Source organism: Cotesia glomerata, linkage group LG6 (genome assembly GCF_020080835.1).
Source record: "Cotesia glomerata isolate CgM1 linkage group LG6, MPM_Cglom_v2.3, whole genome shotgun sequence".
Taxonomy (NCBI): Eukaryota; Metazoa; Arthropoda; class Insecta; order Hymenoptera; family Braconidae; genus Cotesia; species Cotesia glomerata.
In genome coordinates, this window is record NC_058163.1 from 2,477,839 (window position 1) to 2,496,038 (window position 18,200).

The window sequence follows — 18,200 nt, forward strand, 5'->3', positions numbered from 1 at the left end:
TATAAGCTCATCTTGATGTAACACTCATCAAAAGCTTTCATTTGAGTACCCACATGCATTTTTGATATATTTTTCATGTATAATATATATATATATATATATATATATATATATATATATATAAAATATATGAAAAATTGATGTGGGTACTCAAATGAAAGATATTGATGAGTGTAATATCGAGATGAGCTTATATCATCAAAAATGTCAATAGTTCACAAGATAGAAGGTCATTTCTTAACAATTGACATTTTTTAAGATATAAACTCATCACGATGTTACACTCATCAAGAGCTTTCATTTGAGTACCCACATGCATTTTTGATATATTTTTCATATATACATGTATAATATATATATATATGTATATAATATATGAAAAATTGATGTAGGTACTCAAATGAAAGGTATTGATAAGTGTAATATCAAGATGAGCTTATATCTTTAAAAATGTCAATAGTTCGTAAGATACAAGGTTATTTCTTGATAATTGACATTTTTAAAGATATAAACTCATTTCGATGTTACATTCATCGAGACCTTTCATTTAAACACCCACATGGAATTTTTTATATATTTTATATATATGGTATTTGTGAAATATATAAATATATAAAATATATGAAAAATTGATGTAGGTACTCAAATGAAAGGTCTCGATGAGTGTAACATCGGAATGAGCTTATTTCTTTAAAAATATCAATATTTCACAAGAAACGAGGTCATTTCTTAATTATGTATTTAGAGATAGATCATTTTCGAATGCAGCCTAAATAAATTTTTGCGAATCTAATTTATATGTACGTAAACTTCAAGTATCATATCGTCTTAGGTACTGTGACTAAAACCCTGGTTTACTGCTTGTGACATTAAAAGTTACTAGCGACCTTGCGTTATTAAATAATGAAATTCCTTAAATTGCACTGTACTTTCTTAAATATTGACATTTATAAAGATATAAGCTCATCACGATGTTACACTCATCAAGAGCTTTTATTTGAGTACCCACATGCATTTTTTGATATATTTTTCATACATATACATATATATATATATAATATATATAAATATATGAAAAATTGATGTGGGTACTCAAGTCAAAGGTATTGATAAGTGCAACATCGGGATGAGCTTATATCTTTAAAAATGTCAATAATTCACAAGATACAAGGTCATTTCTTAATTATTTATTTAGAGATAGAGCATTTTTGAATACAGCTTAAATACTTATCATAATAAATTGACTATCGGTGAGAATGAAATAAAACCTTTAAAAGGCACTAATTCAAATCAAGACCTTTGCAATAACACTAAATTTCTCTAAAAAAATCTATTTTATAATATGACTATCTTGGAGACAAAATTTTTCTTATTATCTTAATAATATAAATCAATATTATAATTGTGATATGTGGATATTTTTTTTTTCAATATTACATGTCTTTAAATTTCATTATTGTTTATTTTTAAAAAATTTTAATTCTTTTAATTTCAGTATCATTAAAATATTTAAATATCTCGTAAACAATCATCCAGTATTATTCGATTGGTAACACACAATGATTGTTAGCAACAGCGACAAAGTAAGGTTTGCACTGACAACGGTAATTCTTGCAAACAGAATTTTCAGCCATGCATTGATCGTCCCTCCAACAATAGCCGTTAAGAGAAGGAAGACATGTAGAATTATTTATCGCAATATTATCCACATGACAAACACATTTTCCACTTGTAGCACAATTCCAATGCCAAGAATCACTGCATTCAGAAGTTTCTTTGCAGGAATACATCAAGCTCGCTGTCAAAGAGGTTAGTTTCATTGATATAATTATTAATTTTAGGTTAAGAATAAAATTATTGACATTGAAGAATGAAATAATACTTACTTTCCATGCATCTGTCAACGGAAATGGCTGAGTAACTAGATTTGCATTGACACTTACCATCCACACAATGAAATAAATCATCGGAGCATTGCATAGCAACATAACTTACTTGGTAAGCAAGAGAGGATCGAATTGTTCCTCGAGTTCATTGCGCACTTGCATTTTTTATCTGAACAGACTGAATTGTAAGGAAAGCAGTCCTCATTGATGTCACAAAGCTCTCCTAACAATGAACCAAAACAATCTTTGTCTTCAGAGCAGGATTTATCTGAGAAACCTGCGATAGAATGGTGATAACACTTATTATCAAGACAGAAAGCTTGTTCGGCTTTACACTCTTCATAATTTAGGAAGCTCATGTTGAAGAGAAGTGAATGTAGGGTTCTGTTGTAGTAATAATTATTTTGACTGCAAGCACACTTATTTTCTGAGGAACATATTGTGTGGTTGGTGTAGAAATTAGGGGAGAAGGGGGTCAATTGAACCAAAAAAAGTTTAGTAATTTTTTACTATTCGAATTAAAACTAAATAATAAATTTTTTTTTCTTGGAATGATAGTTTATTAAGTCTACTATCATTATCAATACATAAATTAGTTAATAAACAACGTGAATTTTTAAAAATTATTAATTTATCCAAACGCGTCGAATGGTTCAATTGACCCCCGCTCGGGGGGCAATTGAACCACTGCTCGGGGTCAATTGAACCAATGACATTTATAACTCAAACCCGAACTTTTAATAAATAACATATTAATTGTTACTTTCTAATATTACTGTTGCACATTTTTAATACACATATATTATATTTAATAAATTAAAAATCGATTTAAAAATAATTTTAATTACAAATTGAGTTTATCAAATTGTTAGGTTATTTCCCTGAGTATTTTTCACGTCGAGTCAAGATGCGCGCGCATGTCCCATGCTTCTCCGTATGGTTCAATCGTCCCCGGGACTGCTGGTTCAATTGACCCCGTATAATTTTAAAACAATTAATAGTAAATAATAAATAAATAAACCATTCTATCACTATAAACAAAGTTGAGGATTATAAAATATAAGTATATACAACTACTATAATTCAAATTTTATCAATTAATTCAAAAATTTAAATATTATTAAACAATTTGTCACCAGCCGAAAAGAAAGTTTGCATGCCTAAAAATAAGAAAATCTCAATTTTTCAAAATTTATCGATCGCAATGATCTCAAATTTTGATCATATCCAAGTTTAACATATTAGAATCTAATTCTAAGAGCATGAAGCGTTTTTTCAATTTTTTAAGTCGAGTGGTTCAATTGCCCCGTGGTTCATTTGACCCCCTTCTCCCCTACAATAATCATTATTAGTGCAGAACATTCCTAATTCAGCTGCAAAAGATTTACAGTCAACGCTCTCTGTATTGGACCTCTCTGTATTTGACCGCTCTCTGTATTTGACCACATTCTTCCTCTGTATTTGACGATTTTACACAGCTCTTATGAACAAGGACGAGTCAAATACAGAGAATGGTCCTGTACGGGCGAGTCAAATACAGAGAGCGTTGACTGTACAGTAAATAATTAGATAACCAATATTTAAATTAATTACTTACGGTGTACGCATTGATTGCCGTTGATAGCGACGTATTCAGAACTACATTGGCATTTACTATTCTTGCATATCGAATTATTTATGCAATCGCTATCCCCCCAACAGTAATTATCTAACACCGATCTCCAAAAAGTGTTATTTATAATAGCTATATTGAGTGAACAAACGCAATAGTTATTTTTTCAGCATTTTGCATATTTTATTTTAGTAAAATTTATTATAAAAGCAATAAGTATTTTAAACTCTACACTTATCAATCGTGTCCAATGATACATATGTCTCTTGATTCACTTGGTCAATATCCTGATTACTAATACATGTGTTATTTTCGGCACATATTGCATTATTCATGAAAACTTTGCAAAAATCATCATTAGTGCAGGAAATTCCTGAATTAGCTGCAAAAGATTTACAATAAATAATAAAATAACCGATATTTTAATTAGTTACTTACGTCGTATGCATTGATTTCTATTGATAGCGACGTATTCTGGCCTACATTGGCATTTATTGTTCTTGCATACCAAATTTGTGCCTAGGCAATCGCTATCCGTCGCACAGTAACTATCTAACACCGATCCACATGAATTGTTTTCTATAACAACTGTATTGAGTGAACAATCGCAATAATTATTTTCCGAGCATTTTGCAAATTTTATTTTAGCACAATCTCTATCATAACTGCAATGTGAGCCTATGAAAACTGTAATCATCAACCAATTTTAAATTTAACGGTAATTCCATGCAAGACTACGCATACTAAATTTACACACATTACTAAATATACACATATTAAATTACCTGGTAAGCACTGATCTTCGCTCACTGAGTAGTTTTTCTTGCAACGACACTGATTTTTAATGCACAGAGCATTTCTAGTTACGCACGTCTCGTTCTTCCAACAAAATCCTCCCAGTATTGGCGCACAGTATGTTTCGTTTAACCTGAGATTTTTCGCTCTGCAAACACATTTCTTCTCCGTAGAGCATTTCGCGTGCGTTATTTCAATACAGTCTTCATCTGAGACGCAAAACTAAATATTATCCCGATATATAATATTCTACGATGATATTTACTTCATGATTATATTGAGCACACTGATTAGAAGACTCATTGGTGATTCCATTTGCTTCACTAATACACAATATTAGTGAAATTACAACACCACTTAAGATGTAAATAAAGTTATGGGCAAACATTGTCATTTCGTTCAATTTAATTGAAAAAATTTAACAATAATAGTATCTCTGGGCTATTAAAAATTTTACAATCTTTAAAATTTTATCTTTGTTTTCTTACGGCACCGTGGTAAGTGAACGCTCAAATAAATTCGGTAAAAATTCTTCCGATAATTTTTTAATAAAATCTATTACCGTTACAATAAGTAACAATATTTGAATTATCACATAATAACTTTGTTAAAGGAATCTCAAAGATTAGCTTCTTTTATCAATAAACTATAAAATGTTAAATTTAATCGCTTTTAAATCAATTATCTTTTATTTTTTTTGAAGAAGTCCACCATTAACTCAATTAAATTCACAAACAAAATTTTTTATCTATAGATTAATTATATCGTATTAGATTTGTTATGAAAATTAAAACAATTTTGTCAGATAACTTCAGTATTATATTTTTTTAATTAATCATAATAAAAAACATATTTTTTCAATTTTCAGATGTGTGGCATTGCTTATTAAATTTTTATCACAATAATTATTTAAAAAATTTTTATTCTTTTGATTTCAGAATCATTTAAATATCTTGTAAACAATCATCCAGTATTATTCGATTGGTAACACACAATGATTGTTAGCAACAGCGACAAAGTGAGGTTTGCAGCGACAATGGTAGTCTGTGCAAACAGAATTTTCAGCCATGCATTGATCGTCCCTCCAACAATAGCCGTTAAGAGAAGGAAGACATGTAGAGTTATTTATCGCAATATTGTCCACACGACAAACACATTTTCCACTTGTAGCACAACTCCAATGCCAAGAATCACTGCACTCAGAAGTTTCTTCGCAGGAATACATAAAGCGCGCTGTGAAAGAGGTTAGTTTTATAAATATAATTATTAATTTTAGGTTAAGAATAAAATAAATGACATTGAAGAATAAAACAATGCTTACTTTCTATGCATCTGTCAACGGAAATCGGTGTGTAGCCAGATTTGCATTGACACTTATCATCCACACAGTGAAATAAATCATTGGAGCATTGCATATCATTTGAACAAGCTGCATTGATTGTAGGAGTACAAAAATAACTGCCTATTGCAAAGTATTTTGAAGAACAAATGCATATTTTATCTGAAGAACATACGGAATTTTTAATCATTGAACAATCTTCAGATGTATTACACCGCTTGCCCAACATGGCTAGAAAAATTGACATTAAAGTTAGCAGTCAAGATCATTTTTTAATTTTTTTAACAAACTAATTTGTTCGAAAAAAATAAAAAAAAAATTGCATTTTTAATTTTTGAAAATTTCTACATAGAAAGAAAAATTTCTTGACTGGAGAACAAAATTCTTGGCTCAAGAAAATTTTCGCGTGTCCGAAGGAAGACCGAAGTTGTGTTGGCCGAAGTAAAAATTTTTCTTGAAATTCTGTTCTTGGTGGAAGTATTTATTCCTTAATTCAAATTATCATAAATCCTCGATACAATAAATTCTTATATTTGATCAAGATTTTTAGATACTTTAGGGAAGCAGCGACACCTACTTCAGCTGAGAAAAAAATTTTCTCACCTTGAGAAAATTTTTCTCTTGAATATTTGAAACCCTTTTTATATTATTTTAGCGTGCAATTATGCATATTGGATGAAAAAAAAATGATGAAATATTATTTTATCTTGCCAATTGACATGTTAATCAATGAAAATATTAATGAAAATTTACTTCTATCTGTACAATGTTTAAAATGCGGGAAAGCGGGGGATCAGGTTTTGGTCTGGATATCTCAATTAAAACGCGGAAATATTTATTTAAATGAACACTATAAATTTATTTTCACAAATTACACTTAATATTTATTTAATATGTTAGTGGATTGTTTAAATAAAAGCGGATAAATAAAACACTGCGTGATTAATAAAGCGAAGCCGGTTGACACGTGGTCGAGCACACTGCCGACACTGGAAAAGCGGAGAATAAATTGCACAAATAACACAATTTATCTGTAACAAACTAAAGCGGATTAATAAAAATTAATTTAGGCAAATTAAATTATTAAATAAGCGAAATGCGGTTTATTAACAAAAAGCGAAAGTAAAGAAATACTAATGGTGACTTGATGCAGCGAAAGCGTGGAAGCGTAAGATAATAATAATAATAATGCGTCTTCTTCCTCGAAGACTTGGGGAAGAAGACTTATTGCGCATGTCTGCTGAGCAATCAGCCAATCACGCCATGAAGTGATCAGTCAAGCTAAGCTTTGTGCAGGCGGTTAGTTAAAGCGGGAACTAGCAGTTGACAGGTGCGGCTCGTGAAATTGGGAGTCCCCCAGGGGCGATTTTATCGCGGCTGGGCCGTTCACTGAACACTATCTTTATATTTAATTTTTTGGAGCAAGAGAGAAATTTTCTCAAGACAAGAAAATTTTCTTCTATCAAGAACTAAATTTTTTGGAGCTCGAGGCTGAATTTTCTCAAAACAATAAGTTTTTCTTGACTTAAATAAATTTTCGTGGATCAAGATACGTATTTCTTAAAGCAAGAGAATTAATTTTTGGAATAAGTGAAATTTCTTGTCAAAAAAAATTTTTTTTTCGCTTAAGAAAATAATTAGGAAGAAAAATATTTTATTGGCTCAAGTGAACCTTTTTTTCTGTGTAGTAAATTTTTTTTTCTAATATTTATTTGCCTTAAGAATAATGTAAATTATTAACTATCAATAAGAAGTGATTATTGTTTTACTTGACTCGCATCTAGAATTGTCATCAACAGCTGCAAAATCATTCCTGCACCGACACTTACTGGCAAAGCATTCAGAATTGCCGACGTAGCACTCATCATCGAATTGACAGCGTTCATTTAAAAGTACTTTACACAATGTACTGTTTACAGAGACGTAATTTTTTAAACAAGAACATTTCTTGCTTGTAGAACACTCGGCATACTTCATCATGTTGCAATCACGATTGCTGTCACAAGAGTCTCCAAGACCGACTGTTCAAAACATTGATATGACGAATTTTATCGAGATCTTTAGAGTTGCATAAAATTTCTTACTTACTTGGCGAACATTCAGCGTTAGAATTTTTATGAAAAGGTTTGCATTGACACTCATTATTGACGCATATTGAATTTTCTATCACACACGGAAGATTATGTGAGCAATATTGATTCAAAATTGCTCCACACGCGCCACCATTCAGAGCAATAGAGTTGTTAGTGCAAGAACACAAGTTATAGAAAGTGCAATATGAAAATTTTATATTTTTACAGTCACGATTGACTTCACAAGGCTTGTGTAGAATAGCTATAAATAAAAAAAAATTTTAAGAGCTTGAATTGTAGATCTTGCTCAAGTGATTGATAACTTACTGGACCAACACTGGTCATTTGATTGTGGTATAAAAAAATCAGAACACTCGCACTGTCCATCGGAACATATCGAATGTGAGACGGCACATTCGTCACTTTTCGTACACTGAGTTCCTAAAAGAGGTGAGCAAGTCGTTGCATTAGATTCAACGAAACCTGCTTTGCATGTACACTGATAATCCGAACATTCAGCATTCGGTATTACACTGCAGTGACTATTGATCCAACAATTCTGGTTTAACATACCTGAAGAATATAAAACACTTTATTGTATTGAATAATAGCCAAAAATTTCACAACATAACTTACTTGGTAAGCAAGAGAGGATCGAATTGTTCCTCGAGTTCATTGCACACTTGCATTTTTTATCTGAACAGACTGAATTGTAAGGAAAGCAGTCCTCATTGATGTCACAAAGCTCTCCTAACAATGAACCAAAACAATCTTTGTCTTCAGAGCAGGATTTATCTGAGAAACCTGCGATAGAATGGTGATAACACTTATTATCAAGACAGAAAGCTTGTTCGGCTTTACACTCTTCATAATTTAGGAAGCTCATGTTGAAGAGAAGTGAATGTAGGGTTCTGTTGTAGTCATAACTATTTTGACAGCAAGCACACTTATTTTCTGGGGAACATATTGTGTGGTTGATGTAGAAATTACAATCATCATCATTAGTGCAGAACATTCCTAATTCAGCTGCAAAAGATTTACAATAAATATTCAGATAACCAATATTCGAATTAATCATTTACGTTGTATGCATTGATTGCTGTTGATAGCGACGTATTCTGGTCTACACTGGCATTTATTGTTCGTGCATATCGAATTATTGACTAGGCAATCGCTATCCGTCGCACAGTAACTATTTAACACCGATCCACATAAAATGTTATTCATAACTACTGTATTGAGTGAACAAACGCAATAATTATTTTCCGAGCATTTTGCAAATTTTATTTTAGCAAAATTTATTATAAAAGCAATAAGAATTTTAAACTGTACACTTATCAATCGTGTCCAATGATACATATGTCTCTTGATTCACTTGGTCAATATCCTGATTACTAATACATGTGTTATTTTTGGCACATATTGCATTATTCATGAAAACTTTGCAAAAATCATCATTAGTGCAGGAAATTCCTAAATGAGCTGCAAAAAATTTACAATAAATAATTAGATAATCGATATTTTAATTTTTTACTAACGTTTTATGCATTGATTGCCGTTGATAGCGACGTATTCTGGCCTACACTGGCATTTATTGTTCTTGCATACCGAATTATTGACTAGGCAATCGCTATCCGTCGCACAGTAACTATTTAACACCGATCCACATAAAATGTTATTTATAACTACTGTATTGAGTGAACAAACGCAATAATTATTTTCCGAGCATTTTGCAAATTTTATTTTAGCAAAATTTATTATAAAAGCAATAAGAATTTTAAACTGTACACTTATCAATCGTGTCCAATGATACATATGTCTCTTGATTCACTTGGTCAATATCCTGATTACTAATACATGTGTTATTTTTGGCACATATTGCATTATTCATGAAAACTTTGCAAAAATCATCATTAGTGCAAGAAATTCCTAAATTAGCTGCAAAAAATTTACAATAAATAATTACATAACCGATATTTTAATTAATTACTTACGTTTTATGCATTGATTTCTATTGATAGCGACGTATTCTGGCCTACATTGGCATTTATTGTTTTTGCATACCGAATTATTGACTAGACAATCGCTATCCGTCGCACAGTAACTATTTAACACCGATCCACATAAAATGTTATTTATAACTACTGTATTGAGTGAACAAACGCAATAATTATTTTCTGAGCATTTTGCAAATTTTATTTTAGCACAATCTCTATCATAACTGCAATGCGAGCCTATGAGAACTGTAATCATCAACCAATTTCAAATTTTACGGAAATTCCATGCAAGACTACGCATATTAAATTACCTGGTAAGCATTGATCTTCGCTAACTGAGTAGTTTTCCCTGCAACGACACTCATTATCAATGCACAGAGCATTTTTAGTTACGCATTTCTCGTTCTTCCAACAAAATCCTCCCAATGATGGTGCACAGTATGTTTCGTTTAACCTGAGATTGTTCGCTCTGCAAACACATTTCTTCTCCGAAGAGCATTTCGCGTGCATTATTTCATAACAGTCTTCATCTGAGACGCACGAGGCTCCTAGTTTGGCTGTATCTAAAAAAATAGTCATATCCCAAACTGATACAGCTCTGTAATCTGCAATTATGACTCATTAGAGTCTTTATATCTCAAAAAACAATTACCTTTTTCTCCACACACGAACTCGCTTCTTGATTTCTTCAACTTGCAAGAAAGGCTTGAATCACAGCATGGTCGCGGAGAGAGAGGATCACACTGCCAAAATAATTTATAAATTACTAAATATTATCCCGATATATAATATTCTACGATGATATTTACTTCATAATTATATTGAGCACACCGATTAGAAGACTCCTTGGTGATTCCATTTGCTTCACTTATACACAATATCAGTGAAATTACAACACCACTTGAGATGTAAATAAAGTTATGGGCAAACATTGTAATTTTTAATTCAATTTAATTGAAAAAATTTAACAATAGAACTATCTCTGGGCTATAGTAAATTTTACGATTTATGAAATTTTATCTTTGTCTTCTTAAGGCGCCGTAATGAGAGACAGCTGAAATCAATTCGATAAAAATTTTTTTCAACAATTTTTTAACTAAACCTTTTTTCGTTACAAATAATAACACAATTTATATCATCACTCAATTCTTTTATTAGCAGGAATTTCCAAGATTATCTTCTTTTATTAATAAGCTTTACAATGTCAAATTTAATAGCTTTTAAATCAATTATCTTTTATTTTTTTTTCAAAAAAGTCCATCATCAACTCAATTTAATTTCTAAAAAAATTATTTATCTATAGATTAATTATATCGAATTAAATTTGTTACGAAAATTAAAAAAATTTTGTCAGATAACTTCAGTATTATATTTTTTTAATTAATCATAATAAAAAACATATTTTTTCAATTTTCAGATGTGTGGCATTGCTTATTAAATTTTTATCACAATAATTATTTAAAAAATTTTTATTTTTTTGATTTCAGAATCATTTAAATATCTTGTAAACAATCATCCAGTATTATTCGATTGGTAACGCACAATGATTGTTAGCAACAGCGACAAAGTGAGGTTTGCACCGACAACGGTAGTCTGTGCAAACAGAATTTTCAGCCTTGCATTGATCGTCCCTCCAACAAAAGCCGTTGAGAGAAGGAAGACATGTAGAATTATTTATCGCAACATTATCCACATGACAAACACATTTTCCACTTGTCGCACAATTCCAATGCCAAGAATCACTGCACTCAGAAGTTTCTTTGCAGGAATACATCAAGCTCGCTGTCGAAGAGGTTAGGTTCATTGATACAATTATTAATTTCAGGTTAAGAATAAAGTTATTGACATTAAAGAATGAAATAATACTTACTTTCCATACATTTGTTAACGGAAATTGCTGTGTAACCAGATTTGCATTGACACTTACCATCCACACAATGAAATAAATCATTTGAGCATTGCATATCATTTAAACAAGCTGCGTTGCTTGTAGGAGTACAAAAATAACTGCCTATTGCAAAGTATTTTGAAGGACAAATGCATATTTTATCTGAAGAACATACGGAATTTTTCATCATTGAACAATCTTCGGATGTGTTACACCGCTTGCCCAACATAGCTAGAAAAATTAGAAACAAATAAAAAAAAAAAATTGCATTTTTAATTTTTGAAAATTCCTACATAGAAACAAAAATTTCTTGACTGGAGAACAAAATTCTTGGCTCAAGAAAATTTTCGGTCGCCTGAAGGAAGACCAAAGTTGTGTTGGCCGAAGTAAAAATTTTTCTTGAAATTCTATTCTTGGTGGAAGTATTTATTCCTTAATTCAAATTATCATAAATCCTCGAAACAATAAATTCTTATATTTGATCAAGATTTTTAGATACTTTAGGGAAGCAGCGACACCTACTTCAGCTGAGAAAAAAAATTTCTCACCTTGAGAAAATTTTTCTCTTGAATATTTGAAACCCTTTTTATATTATTTTAGCGTGCAATTATACATATTGGATGAAAAAAAAATGATGAAATATTATTTTATCTTGCCAATTGACATGTTAATCAATGAAAATATTAATGAAAATTTACTTCTATCTGTAAAATGTTGAAAATGCGGGAAAGCGGGGGATCAGGTTTTGGTCTGGATATCTCAATTAAAACGCGGAAATATTTATTTAAATGAACACTATAAATTTATTTCCACAAATTACACTTAATATTTATTTAATATGTTAGCGGATTGTTTAAATAAAAGCGGATAAATAAAACACTGCGTGATTCATAAAGCGAAGCCGGTTGACACGTGGTTGAGCACACTGCCGACACTGGAGAAGCGGAGAATTAATTGCACAAATAACACAATTTATCTGTAACAAACTAAAGCGGATTAATAAAAATTAATTTAAGCAAATTAAATTATCAAATAAGCGAAATGCGGTTTATTAACAAAAAGCGAAAGTAAAGAAATACTAATGGCGACTTGATGCAGCGAAAGCGTGGAAGCGTAAGATAATAATAATAATGCGTCTTCTTCCTCGTCGACTTAGGGAAGAAGACTTATTGCGCATGTCTGCTGAGCAATCAGCCAATCACGCCATGACGTGATCAGTCAAGCTAAGCTTTGTGCAGGCGGTTAGTTAAAGCGGGAACTAGCAGTTGACAGGTGCGGCTCGTGAAATTGGGAGTCCCCCAGGGGCGACTTTATCGCGGCTGGGCCTGTTCACTGAACACTATCTTTATATTTAATTTTTTGGAGCAAGAGAGAAATTTTCTCAAGACAAGAAAATTTTATTCTATCAAGAATTAAATTTTTTGGAGCTCGAGGCTGAATTTTCTCAAAACAATAAGATTTTCTTGACTTAAATAAATTTTCGTGGATCAAGATACGTATTCCTGAAAGCAAGAGAATTGATTTTTGGAATAAGTGAAATTTCGTATCAAAAAAAATTTTTTTTTCGCTTCAGACAATAATTAGGAAAAAAAATATTTTCTTGGCTCAAGTGAACCTTTTTTTCTATGTACTATCAATAAGAAGTGATTATTTTTTTACTTGACTGGCATCTAGAATTAGAACCATCAGCTGGAAAACCATTTCTGCACCGACATTTATTGGCAATGCAATCAGAATTGTTGACGTAACACTCATCATCTACTTGACAGCGTTCGTCCAAAAGTGGTGAACATGATGTGCTGTTTCTAGCGACATAATTAATCAAACAAGAACATTTTCCGCTTGCAGAACACTTGGCATACTTGATCAGGTTGCAATCATGATTGTTGTTACAAGACTCTCCAAGACGGACTGCTCAAAACATTGATATTAAGAATTTTGTCGAAATCTTTTTTTACGGTTTTTGAAATACCGTTATTTGACATTAATGCCTTAACATAAATTAAAATTTTGAAATACCAAGATTATACTGTATTTTTCTCGCGATTATACTGACATAATTCAAAAATTGCGATATTTAGTATTTTTCGTTCGTTGCTACAGTTAAAGTCATAGAAAATGTGCAGATTATAAAATTTTTTATTTTTATTCCATTAATCCTTATAAATATTCTGAATTTATTTAGTATTGATTCCGCAAAAAAAAACTGGCTCAAAATACTAAAGTATTACGGTGAACATACAGCATTTATATCGTATGAATACAGAATCTTTGCGGCATTTCAAAAACCACCAGAGTTGGAATAAAATTTTCTACTTACGTGGGAAACATTTAGCGTCAGAATTTTTAAAAAAAAATTTGCATTCACAATTATTATTGACGCATACTGAATTTTCTGTCACACAGGGAAGATCATGTGAACAATATTGATTAAAAAGTACTCCACACGCGCTACCATTCAGAGCAATAGAGTTTCTTGTGCAAGAACACAAGTTATGGGAGGAGCAATATGAAAATTTTATATTTACACAGTCACGATCAGTTTCACAAGTCTTCTGTAAAAGTGCTATAAATAAAAAAAAAATTTTAACAGATTGCATTGTAATTCTTGCTCAAGTGATTGATAACTTACTGGACCGACACCGGTCATTTGATTGTGGTGTAAAAAAATCAGAACACTCGCACTGTCCATCGAAACATATTGAATGTCGGACGGCACATTCATCAAGTTTCGTACATTGCGTTCCTAAGAGAGGTGAGCAAGTCATTGGATTAGATTCAACGTAACCTACTTTGCATTTACATTGAAAATCCAAACATTCAGCATTTCGTATTGCACTGCAGTAACTATTGATCCAACAATTCTGGTTTAACATACCTGAAGAATATAAGACACTTTATTGTATTGAACAATAGCCAAAAATTTCACAATATAACTTACTTCTTAAGCAAAAGAAGATAGAATTGTTCCTATAGTTCATTGCACACTTGCATTTTTTATCTGAACAGACTGAATCATAAGGAAGGCAGTCTTTATCGATGTCACAAAGCTCTCCTAACAATGAACCAAAACAATTTATGTCTTCAGAGCAAAATTTATCTAAGAAACCTGCGACAGAATGGTGATAACACTTATTATCAAGACAGAAAGCTTGTTCGGCTTTACACTCTTCATCATTTGTGACGCTCATGTTGAAGAGTAGTGAATGTACAGTTCTTTTGTAGTAATAACTATTTTGACTGCAAGCACACTGATTTTCTGGGGAACATATTGTGTGGTTGATGTAGAAATTACAATAATCATCATCAGTACAAAACATTCCAATATAAGCTGCAAAAAATTGACAGTAAATAATTAGATAACCAATATTTAAATTAATGACTTACGGTGTACACATTGATTGCCGTTGATAGCGACGTATTCAGAACTACATTGGCATTTACTATTCTTGCATATCAAATTATTTATGCAATCGCTATCCACCTAACAGTAATTATCTAACTCCGATCTCCAAAAAGTGTTATTTATAATAGCTATATTGAGTGAACAAACGCAATAGTTATTTTTTCAGCATTTTGCATATTTTATTTTAGCAAAATTTATTATAAAAGCAATAAGTATTTTAAACTCTACACTTATCAATCGTGTCCAATGATACATATGTCTCTTGATTCCCTTGGCCAATATCCTGATTACTAATACATGTGTTATTTTCGGCACATATTGCATTATTCATGAAAACTTTGCAAAAATCATCATTAGTGCAGGAAATTCCTGAATTAGCTGCAAAAGATTTACAATAAATAATAAGATAACTAATATTTTAATTAATTACTTACGTCGTATGCATTGATTTCTATTGATAGCGACGTATTCTGGCCTACACTGGCATTTATTGTTTTTGCATACTGAATTATTGACTAGACAATCGCTATCCGTCGCACAGTAACTATTTAACACCGATCCACATAAAATGTTATTTATAACTACTGTATTGAGTGAACAAACGCAATAATTATTTTCCGAGCATTTTGCAAATTTTATTTTAGCACAATCTCTATCATAACTGCAATGCGAGCCTATGAGAACTGTAATCATCAACCAATTTCAAATTTTACGGTAATTCCATGCAAGATTATGCATATTAAATTACCTGGTAAGCACTGATCTTCGCTAACTGAGTAGTTTTCCCTGCAACGACACTCATTATCAATGCACAGAGCATTTTTAGTTACGCATGTCTCGTTCTTCCAACAAAATCCTCCCAATAATGGTGCACAGTATGTTTCGTTTAACCTGAGATTGTTCGCTCTGCAAACACATTTCGTCTCCGAAGAGCATTTCGCGTGCATTATTCCATTACAGTCTTCATCTGAGACGCACGAGGCTCCTAGTTTGGCTGTATCTGAAAAAATAGTCATACCCCAAACTGATACAGCTCTGTAATCTGCAATTATGACTCATTAGAGTCTTTATATCTCAAAAAACAATTACTTTTTCTCCACACACGAACTCGCTTCTTGATTTCTTCAACTTGCACGAAAAGCTTGAATCACAGCATGGTCGCGGAGAGAGAGGATCACACTGCAAAAATAATTTATAAATTACTAAATTTTATCCCGATATATAATATTCTACGATGATATTTACTTCATGATTATATTGAGCACACTGATTAGAAGACTCCTTGGTGATTCCATTTGCTTCCCTAATACACAATATTAGTGAAATTACAACACCACTTGAGATGTAAATAAAGTTATGGGCAAACATTGTAATTTCATTCAATTTAATTGAAAAAATTTAATAATATAACTATCTCTGGGCTATGGTAAATTTTACGATTCATGAAATTTAATCTTTGTCTTCTCAAGGCGCCGTGATGAGTGACAGCTGAAATAAATTCGATAAAAATTTTTTAATTAAACCTATTTTTGTTACAAATAATAACACAATTTATATCATCACACAATTGTTTTATTAGCCGGAATTTTCGAGATTATCTACTTTTATTAATAAGCTTTACAACGTCAAATTTAATAGCTTTTAAATCAATTATCTTTTATTTTTTTTTCAAAAAAGTCCATTATCAACTCAATTAAATTCACAAACAAAATTTTTTATTTATAGATTAATTATATCGTAATAAATTTGTTGCGCAAATTGAAACAGTTTTGTCAGATAACTTCAGTATTATATTTTTTTAATTAATCATAATAAAAAACATATTTTTTTAATTTTCAGGTGTGTGGCATTTCTTATTAAATTTTTATCACAATAATTATTTAAAAAATTTTTATTCTTTTGATTTCAGTATCATTTAAATATCTTGTAACCAATCATTCCGTATTATTCGACTTGAAATACACAATGATTGTTAGCAACAGCGACAAAGGCAGGTTTGCACCGACAACGGTAATCTGTGCAATCAGAATTTTCAGCCATGCATTGATCGTCCCTCCAACAATAGCCGTTGAGAGAAGGAAGACATGTAGAACTATTTATCGCAACATTATCCACATGACAAACACATTTTCCACTTGTAGCACAATTCCAATGCCAAGAATCACTGCACTCAGAAATATCTTTGCAGGAATACATCAAGCTCTCTGTCAAAGTGGTTAGTTTCATTGATATAATTATTAATATTAGGTTAAGAATAAAATTATTGACATAGAAGAATGAGATAATACATACGTTTTATGCATCTGTCAACGGAAATCGGTGTGTAGCCAGATTTGCATTGACACTTATCATCCACACAATGAAATAAATCATTTAAGCATTCTAAATCATTTGAACAAGTTGCATTGATTAAAGGAGTACAAAAATAACGGCCAACTGCAAAGTAGTTGGGTGGACAAATGCATATTTTATCTGATGAACATATGGAATTTTTAATCATTGAACAATCCTCGAATATGTTACACCGGTCGCCCAACGTGCCTAGGAAATAAAAAGCGTTAGTTAAAAATAATGTGATATATTAACTATCAATAAGAAGTCATCATTTCTTTACTTGACTTGCATCTAGAATTCGAACCAACAACTTGAAAACCATCCCTGCACCGACATTTATTGGCAATGCAATCAGAATTGTTGGCGTAACACTCATCATCTACTTGACAGCGTTCGTCCAAAAGTGGTGAACATGATGTGCTGTTTCTAGCGACATAATTAATCAAACAAGAACATTTTCTGCTCGCAGAACACTTGGCATACTTGATCAGGTTGCAATCATGATTGTTGTCACAAGATTCTCCAAGACGGACTGCTCAAAACATCGATATTAAGAATTTTGTCGAAATCTTTTTTCACGGTTTTTGAAATACCGTTATTTGACATTAATGCCTTAGCATAAATTAAAATTTTGAAATAATACTAAGATTATACTGTATTTTTCCCGTGATTATACTGACATAATTAAAAAATTGCGATATTTAGTATTTTTCGTTCGTTGCTACAGTTAAAGTCATAGAAAATGTGCAGATTATAAAATTTTTTATTTTTATTCCATTAATCCTTACGTTTATCATTATAATTAAAGATTAAATAGTTCTCTAGTTAGAAAAAGATTAATAACTATCTTGATTTTTCCCGTTTTTGATTA

At 31.2% G+C, this 18,200-nt stretch overlaps 3 protein-coding genes and 1 long non-coding RNA gene across 4 annotated transcripts; all 4 read right to left on the bottom strand.

The window, feature by feature from the left end:
• Positions 1-3,719: 3,719 nt before the first annotated feature.
• LOC123267216 (sortilin-related receptor-like) lies at positions 3,720-4,687 on the bottom strand. Its single transcript, XM_044731768.1, has 4 exons — positions 4,559-4,687; positions 4,284-4,515; positions 3,937-4,185; positions 3,720-3,880 (listed from the first exon to the last, which is right to left on the bottom strand). Exons 1-4 carry the CDS (start codon positions 4,685-4,687, stop codon positions 3,720-3,722), a joined length of 771 nt encoding a protein of 256 aa, XP_044587703.1.
• Positions 4,688-7,975: 3,288 nt separating this feature from the next.
• LOC123267219 (fibrillin-2-like) lies at positions 7,976-15,532 on the bottom strand (the record flags this gene model as incomplete). The annotated part of the gene is made up of 3 exons (XM_044731772.1): positions 7,976-8,277; positions 8,341-8,730; positions 15,430-15,532. Coding segments are annotated over 3 exons (759 nt in total), but the record flags the coding sequence as incomplete, so codon positions are not given.
• Positions 9,851-10,534, bottom strand: LOC123267516. Its single transcript, XR_006510062.1, has 3 exons — positions 10,354-10,534; positions 10,013-10,258; positions 9,851-9,947 (listed from the first exon to the last, which is right to left on the bottom strand). It is a non-coding gene; the product is annotated as an uncharacterized LOC123267516 (long non-coding RNA).
• A 1,407-nt stretch (positions 15,533-16,939) lies between the features above and the next one.
• LOC123267220 (wnt inhibitory factor 1-like) lies at positions 16,940-17,935 on the bottom strand. Its single transcript, XM_044731773.1, has 4 exons — positions 17,923-17,935; positions 17,610-17,861; positions 17,288-17,536; positions 16,940-17,199 (listed from the first exon to the last, which is right to left on the bottom strand). The coding sequence occupies exons 1-4, from the start codon at positions 17,933-17,935 to the stop codon at positions 16,940-16,942; spliced, it is 774 nt and encodes a 257-aa protein (XP_044587708.1).
• Positions 17,936-18,200: the final 265 nt, after the last annotated feature.

Coding starts and splice junctions, on each gene's coding strand:
- LOC123267216 (XM_044731768.1), bottom strand. CDS start 4,687: ATGACAATGTTTGCCCATAACTTTATTTACATCTTAAGTGGTGTTGTA. Junction 4,516..4,558: donor GTGCTCAATATAATCATGAA/GTAAATATCATC, acceptor GATAATATTTAG/TTTTGCGTCTCAGATGAAGA. Junction 3,881..3,936: donor TAGAAATCAATGCATACGAC/GTAAGTAACTAA, acceptor AATCTTTTGCAG/CTAATTCAGGAATTTCCTGC.
- LOC123267220 (XM_044731773.1), bottom strand. Junction 17,537..17,609: donor GAATTCTAGATGCAAGTCAA/GTAAAGAAATGA, acceptor TTTATTTCCTAG/GCACGTTGGGCGACCGGTGT. Junction 17,200..17,287: donor CGTTGACAGATGCATAAAAC/GTATGTATTATC, acceptor CCACTTTGACAG/AGAGCTTGATGTATTCCTGC.